The sequence below is a fragment of the Amborella trichopoda genome, chromosome 10, assembly GCF_054954075.1.
Source record: "Amborella trichopoda isolate Santa Cruz 75 chromosome 10, AtrichopodaSantaCruz75HAP2 v2.0, whole genome shotgun sequence".
In the NCBI taxonomy this organism is placed as follows: Eukaryota; Viridiplantae; Streptophyta; class Magnoliopsida; order Amborellales; family Amborellaceae; genus Amborella; species Amborella trichopoda.
In genome coordinates, this window is record NC_142345.1 from 33,233,639 (window position 1) to 33,241,710 (window position 8,072).

At 35.4% G+C, this 8,072-nt stretch overlaps 1 protein-coding gene across 4 annotated transcripts; it reads right to left on the reverse strand.

The window, feature by feature from the left end:
• Positions 1–495: 495 nt before the first annotated feature.
• Positions 496–6,552, reverse strand: LOC18446695 (uncharacterized). Of its 4 annotated transcripts, XR_016042804.1 has the most exons (4): positions 6,163–6,552; positions 2,625–4,710; positions 1,713–1,892; positions 496–1,621 (listed from the first exon to the last, which is right to left on the reverse strand). XR_016042804.1 is itself a non-coding variant. In XM_011629675.3 (3 exons), the coding sequence occupies exon 2, from the start codon at positions 4,128–4,130 to the stop codon at positions 2,658–2,660; it is 1,473 nt and encodes a 490-aa protein (XP_011627977.2). In that variant the 5' UTR covers positions 4,131–4,710; positions 6,163–6,552; the 3' UTR covers positions 496–1,621; positions 2,625–2,657. The 4 variants fall into 4 exon arrangements, 3 of the variants coding, with proteins under 3 accessions (XP_011627977.2, XP_088705875.1, XP_088705874.1); XM_011629675.3 differs by lacking the exon at positions 1,713–1,892; XM_088849748.1 differs by lacking the exon at positions 1,713–1,892 and having other exon boundaries at positions 1,559–1,638.
• Positions 6,553–8,072: the final 1,520 nt, after the last annotated feature.

The following is an 8,072-nucleotide window of genomic DNA, read 5'->3' on the forward strand; positions in this document are numbered from 1 at the left end:
CCTAAAAATCTATTTTCACCCCCAAATATGAAATTTAAACATCCAAAAATGGTGCAGATGGAGCAGATTTATAAACATTTAAATTTTTTGAAAATGGATGGCCTAGCTAATGTGTTACAAGTTACACTATTTTCTATTTTTATAAAATCATTTTTTCAATACCATACATCTCAAGATCGAGATGATCAATTTTAGGGTTTCTTGGCATCGGAAAAACCTTCTCGGGTGGATCTTTGAGGTGAAACTTATTTCTACAGTATAAGGTTGACATCTTATATAAGCCTTGTCCATCTTTAAAATGCCACTTTTCAAGCCTGTTTTACAATAAAATAAAATAAAAAAGAAAGGGAAAAAAAAAAGGGTACCAAGAACCTCTTCCAAGACTATTGTCCAAAACTAAGTGAAGGGGTAACTAAAATGATGGAATAACATTGTTAACCAGTTGCAAGCAGAGTCTAGGTACAAAACTTAACAAAATGAAATCACCAAGGCTACAAAAAAAATGTAATTATATTCCAGAAAAGAAATCAACTACCCCATTCATCAAACTCAAAAAGAAATCAAATTACCTGTCAAAATTGCAGGTGCTTGTTGCTTTTGCCGGACAAGTGGAATAAACGAGGAGATACTTGATACAATATTGTTACGCTTACTGGGATTTTCTTGTAAAATCTCACTTCCTATTTCTTCACTTGCACAAGTTCCAATTTTGACATGCCAGATTCATTATTCAAGATGCTTGAGGACTTCCTTGTGCTATGTCTATGTTGCATAGGATTTTGGTTCTCCTTGTCTGCTATGGAGGTTTTTTTTTACTGTCAGAACCTTCCCTGAGCTCTTGGTTCTCATTCATTTGATTCCCAACAAAGTTAAATTCCCCATAAACAGTGGCCATACTAAATCTGTTTGAACACTTCGCTGCTGGGTCCAAAATTGGATAATTACAAGATATTGATGTAATATCTTGAAGCGGTTCACGATTACTTGGAGCCTTTCTCTCCCTTGACTGAATCCCTTTATGGGTTTCTTCCAAATCCTCAACAACCTGAACATCTCGTTTACCAGTACTGGTTTCTTCTTCAATTCTAAAACACGTAGAAGGTTTCATACCAACTACTCTTTCTGAGCTTTTATCCATGAACATAGAAAATAATTTACTAGAAATTCTTCCATCTGAAGGAGTGGAAGAAGCAGGGCTCTTGACATTCCACCCAAATCGTGAACTTAAAGATGGAATATCATAAGGATCAGACCTACCCAATGACATGGACCTTACTGCATATAGTTTACTCTCTAGCATGACCTCATCAGTTTTGTGAACATGATCTTCATACTTGTACAAGTGGCCATATCCATTTCTTAAATACATGTGTTCCAGAAGCCCATTAGGTAAGGACTGATTAATCTCTGGTGTATGAGATGTAGGCAATGGCGTAAGGAAGCTGCTAGAATTATGCAGCTTGATAGAACTAAATCGGGCTCTTTTAGAGTTTGGCATTTCAAACTCTCCATTTTCCAAGGGCATCACAAAGCTCAACCTGTCAAGCTCTGGTATGGCTTCATCAGCATCAAGGGAACTACTTTCACACAGTGGGGAACTCCTTTCCTCCAAGTCGCTCTCCTGGACAGATATAACACCTTAAAGTTGTTATATATAAGATAATTTTGTGTACCAGTGTGTGCTCTTTCACAGGTTTATGTAAGGAAAGTACAATGAAATGATGACTGGAGATGTTGCGAGTAGGGCCCACCATTGCACCATGTCCTTTACTGGAGGGTCCTTCCCCCCACCATCTCCATCCATTGTTCCCAACATGGCTTTTGCCTATTCCTCTGGGTTATAATTTTGTCTCCTTTGACAAAATCCATGATAACAAGACAAATAAAAAGCACTGCAAAAATCATGGATATCTATATAACTGTTTAGCCAAGGGTATATGTCCTATGAAATCATTAACTTTTTTGGCTTAACTTTAGTCAAAGTCAAAGAGAAGAAAAAATCCATTCCACATGCATAGCACATAAATGGCCTACATATGTTCCAAACAACCGAACTACAATGAGATAAAGGATTGTAGAAAATATGCAATTTTTTTTTTCTTTAATCTTTAGAAGAGCCTTAAGCAAGTAATATATCACTAGTAAACTATAAAAGGATCATTTAGAGGAAAAAGTCCTACATAGTCCCTAGTGCACCAAATTCATTCAACTCCGGAAAAAAGAGCTATCAAAAACATAGCTTGGCAAGTTCAACCATAAAATGGAAGAAAATCTAATTCAAAATCCCAAAAGAAAGAATAAAACAAGAAACATTGAGTCGTATTGCAAAAACATAAATCCAAGATTTAAAAATATAAAAACAATCCCTAGTGCACCAAATTCATTCAACTCCGGAAAAAAGAGCTATCAAAAACATAGCTTGGCAAGTTCAACCATAAAATGGAAGAAAATCTAATTCAAAATCCCAAAAGAAAGAATAAAACAAGAAACATTGAGTCGTATTGCAAAAACATAAATCCAAGATTTAAAAATATAAAAACAAAATACACAGGAAAAGAAAACCAAAACAAATATAAAAAGAAAGAATAAAAGAAAAAAAAGAAAGAAATAAAGAAAAGACTTACAGCTTCAGCTGAAAAGTTCAAGCAAGCTGACTGCTACTGTGAATATACTTTCCTTGAACACCTTGTCAATCTTGGTGAAGTGATTAAGCCCTTAGTTTGATCTTTTTCTCTCTTCCTCCTCTTATACTGAGGCCATGATGCTTCATTGTCTACTAAAATTTGAGCAGAACAAGAAGTTCTCTTCAGTGTTTCCGATACTTTTCCCTCTTCTGATTTGGCAGCAACATTCAAGGACAGGACCCCTTTGACTCCAACAGATTCGGGTAACAATTCAGTATGAACTTTTTCTGAAGACCCCATGGTTTCAGTTCTCTCTAATCCAATCATTTGATCCACTTCTGAAAATTTCCTCTTCAGAGATCCCGCATTCGAACACCCTTTCTCCCAGCCTTCTGAAAAAGAGCTTGCCCTGTTCAAACCAGAAGCTTCCAAGCCCTCATATACCAGTTGTTCTTGCTGAACCAAGGAATCAGGTCTATGCCCAGTTGCTTCATTTAGAGTAAATAAATTCCTACTAACAGCATCTCCTTTGTCTTGAACGACATCTTCTTCCTTCATTTCTGACCCAGAATGCAAAGTTACAAAATCCCCTGGTTTTGGAACTTCACGTTTTGATCTCTGAGAAATAGCAGAAGCTGCAGAACAACTTCTCTTTCTACCATTTGGAATGTTCTCCGATGTAACTGAAGCCTCAAATGGAAGATCTGATGGAGCAGTAACAAAAGTTTGAAAATTGCAAGATGCTTTCTTCTTGGACTCAAATACCTTTTGATCCACCAATGAGGCAGGAAGATCAACGGACAGGGCTCCTTGGACTTCAACAGTTTTGGACAATGCTTCAAACTGTTCTTTCTGAGGAACCCCCAGGATTTCCGCTTTTTGTAGTCCAATTGTCTGCATCTCTTCTGAAACCTTCCTGTTTGGAGTTCCCAGATGCAAAATATCAGGTTCACTGCCCTCTGAGAAAGACCCATTCTTGTTTAAACTGCAATCTTGCAAGTCAGCACAAGGCAGTTGTTTAGATTCAATTGAGGAGTCTGGACTATGACAAGTTGGTTCGTTTGGGTTTGATATATTCATCCACAAAGCCTCTACCCCATTAACTTGAACGTTTGAATTTTTCTTCAGCTCATGCCCAGACTCACATGAATTTCTGCAATCTACTGGTTTTGGAACCTTAGATTTTGCTTCATCCTTGGCCTTACTAGAAGAATTGATTTCTTTTCCAGTGCTTGAAGTGTTATTGACACTGGATGTGATTGAAGCCTCACGCTTAATCTCTTGCTTCCTGCCCTCTGATTGACTGCCAACCTGGTTCAAACTGCATTCCCCCAAGTCATCAAATACTAATTGTTTAGGTTCAACTAGGTAATCCTGTCTACAGACAATTGATTCACTTGGGTTGGATAGATTCCTCCTAGAAACCTCTTCTCCTTGGGCTTGAAGCTCTGGTTCATTCTTCAGTTCAGGCCTAGAAAGTGGAGCTCCGCATCCAATTTGTTTCATTACCTCAAAGTTTGTTCCATGATCAGCACTAATAGAACAATCATCATGGGTCTTCCGTTTAGATTTCAGAGAGATTTCAGAGAGTTACTCACATCAGGTGAACGTGAGACCCCCTGTTCAAGTTCTGGTGATTGAATGACCAATTGGTTTTCTGTTGCTGCTAAACTTGCTATTTTATTCTGGCATTCTTTCTTCTGCAGATCTGATCTATGCCGAGTCATCCTACCAGTGTGTCCTGCTATACCTGTAGAAACCACGCTGGTTCGATTCTTGGATTTAGCTTGCACACTGTTTCTAATCCCCAAGGCTCGCTGCCTTGATCTAGACCTTGTGATTCTTCCCAGTGAGGTTTCAGGTATAATACAACTGTAAAATTTTGGGTCTTTCAAGACCCCCAAAGGAGAATTTCTGGAATTTTCAGGACCATTTCTTGAGAGTTCTTGTAAATTCTCACTTTCTTTTCTGGCTACCATGCTGAATGGCCTGCTTTGATAGGCATAATGGTTCATGGATGGAAAGAACACATTGGGCCTTGGAGGTGCGAAAAGAAGGCCTGGTATCAGATGTTCCTTCTTTAACTCTGTCACAAATTTTCAGAATAATCAGAAAAGGGAAAAAACATATTAACTGAGTTTCCAAATTATCCAACACTCCAACAAAAAAGAGAAACAATTCTTTGGCCGATTAAGAAGAGTTGCTAAAATAATAAAGGCTCCAAAAGGCTTTAACATAAAGGAGAGAATGAAAATGCGGTTTTTGCACAACTAAACATGATATATCATAAAGCTACGCATTTGAGGGGAACATGGAATCAGTACAAATGGATTAGAAACAGTTTCAACATACTAGTTTATCTAGGATTATTTTATGCTATATTACAATAGTCTTTCTCTAACAACAAATAAATAAACATATCAGTCGCCAACATCTGCTTTTACATGAAAGAACAGGGACCTAAGAAAAAGAGCATCAATTTTTAATGAAATGCAAAAAGAGCAAACTGGATACATAAAAGTACAGAATATGAGAGAGGGAGAGAGTGCAATTTTTTTAACGAAATAAATTAACAGCAACAGGTCAAGTAAAAATCTAGCTTTCAATTGCTTGATCTAGGAAATGGAATTTTATTGTTAAATCAATTCGACAACACAAATATCCAGGTTAGATACAACGTAGGAAGAATAAGGTAATTAAGGGCATTGAACAACTAGACAATGGAATAAATCAAGTTGACAAACAAAATTTTCTTTGTTCCATGGTTTATAGCAGCATTTAAAGCAGAAGCCACAATTCCAAAACTTCAATGTGGAAAAGGAAATTCAGAACCACAAGGAAATCAAGGTTGCATATGGCTAAATAAAATCCTAAGTTTCCTCAATAAATTGGGCTTTCCAATGCAAAATCATTTGATAAATTTTTCTTCTCCTTGTACGATAATAAATTAAAAAGAAAAGAAAAAGATTGCCATGAGAATGAAGAAAAGCATTTAAAATGAAAACATCATAGAATTATTTTTCTCCAAATCCTTAAAATACAAGATTTCCCCGATAGCCTAGAAAATTCAAGCAACAACAGAGAATATAGAAAAATTAAACAAAATAATGATTCCTATCACGAAAAGCTTATAAATTCTGGCAATTAATAGCAAAAATCCGAGAAATGCATCAAGCCCCAATGAAACCTTAGAAAACATAAAAGAGGGTCCAAAACCCATGAAGATTTCAGAAAATTTGAAAGACCCAATCAATTTTGAAAACTTTTAAATATTGAGGTGTCTCAAGAATAATAATAATAAAAAAAACCGAATACCCATGATCCCAAACAATTCCCAGAAACCGTAAAAACGTTCAGAAGCAATGAATCCAGCCAAAATTCCCCAAGAATGTCCCTGGAGAAAACCAAATAGAAATGCTCATAACCCACATTTCTCCAACCATACAAAGCCGTAACACGAGAACCCACCCACCATGAAAAACTCGAAAACAGAAAGAGAAAGCTCCAAGAGACGAAGAAAAATTGAAGATGGAAATACCTTTTGGATCTTTATCAGCGGTTGACGATAATTCACCATTACCGAGCCAAGAAGGTGGCTCGATCCCCTTGAGATACAGAGAGGATGCCATAGCTTGAGCGAACAGTTTCTGCTGCTGCTCAAGCTGAGATAGCAGCCAATTTTCCCTCTCAAACATCTGATACAACAACAACTCAACATTCGCCATCTCTGCTTCAACAAATCACATTAGCCCCAAAAAGGCCTACTATTTACTTTAAGAGACGCTCCCTCCCTCTGGTTGACGGTTATGGAGAGGGGTTTTGTTACCTATGCTACACCAGACCCTGCATTTCAAATAAGGACAGGTTTCCATAAGAGTTGTAGAAATGGGTGCCCTTTTGGAAAAGTTTTATATCGAGTTGCAACCTTAAAAATGTAAATTAAGGTGCACATCAAAAATCCATCATGAAAGATTGTCGAGTTGTTGGAAAAACCTCTAATTAAAAATCCATCATGAAAGATTGTCGAGTTGTTGGAAAAACCTCTAATTGATAATCCATCATGAAAGATTGTCGAGTTGTTGGAAAAACCTCTAATTGATAATCTTTGAGATGTATGAATATGAAAAACAAAAACTTAAAAATCCTATCTTGCAACTCATTATATAAAGGAAAATGGTTTGATTGAGTTGCGGCCCTATTAAAATAAGTAAACCCCACCTTATAACTCATCAAAAATTACAATTCTAAGTGTTGAAAAACCTTTAAATCGATCATCTCCATTTGAACATTATGGTTGTGCAAAACCATTAGCATTTTAAATTCTAAAAACGTTTTATATTGCAACAAATCATCTAGACCATCAATTTCACCCTAAAAATGAGTGTTCATAGATCCGCCAGATTTGTACTATTTTTTTAGTTTCAAATTTCATTGTCGGTATTGAAAATTAATTTTAGAGCCATCATAAAGATTTTTTATTACGAAAGTGCTTTCTAGATGAGAAATTGAGGCAACGGTTTATTTTGTTTTTATAAAGCCTATACCTTATAGAAACTTTATACTTATCTAAATCATCCATTTAAAGATTTTTTAGTGTTTATAGATCTATTTGATTTGAAGGAGTTAAAGATTTTATAATTAAAAATCAAAATAGCTTCTCAAGCCATCCTAGTAATTTTTTATATCAAAATTATATTTATGATAAAATTTGGAGATCCTAATTTGATTGGTTAAGGTTGCAACCTTATACAAACCAAACTCTCTTTTGAAATTGTATTTTGGAGATAAACTGTTGAGACCAAAACTGATCTCATAATGCGGTGTTGTTTAAAGTTACAAACTTATGCCATTCACACCTTTTAATTTTTAGAACTGAAAAGATATTATATTCTCTAAGGAGTATATTGTCTGTTTACTCTCTCAGGTTAAACCCTCCGTAGAATTAATTTTAGGACCCCACGTGGGGATATAATCTCTTCAACCCCATGTATTAACTTCCTTATAAAAGTTTATAATTGCACATTCTATGCACTTAAAAAATATATAGATAGCTAATGATTGATAGAGACTTTTCAAGTTTTAGAAGGTGAGATATAAGCGTCAGAAACCTCAAATTTCAAAAAGAAATTTAGCGTATAATTATTTATTGATTCTTAGCTGGTTCCTAAAATTTCAAATTAAAAAAGTTCCATGGAAGCATAGTACAAGATTTATTTTTAAAAATATATACTCTCTAATATAGAAATCATCAATATGTCAAAAAATAAATTATAAAAATTAAAAATAATAATTTTAAAAATAAAATATTTAAACCATTAATTTTTTTTTAAAAAAATAATACCCTAACACATACATAAAACAATTTTCACGCACAAAGCATCCCTCTCTCTCTACCCATTAAAGAGAGAACTCACATGAGTGCCCCTCTCTCTCAAGAACATTCTCTCT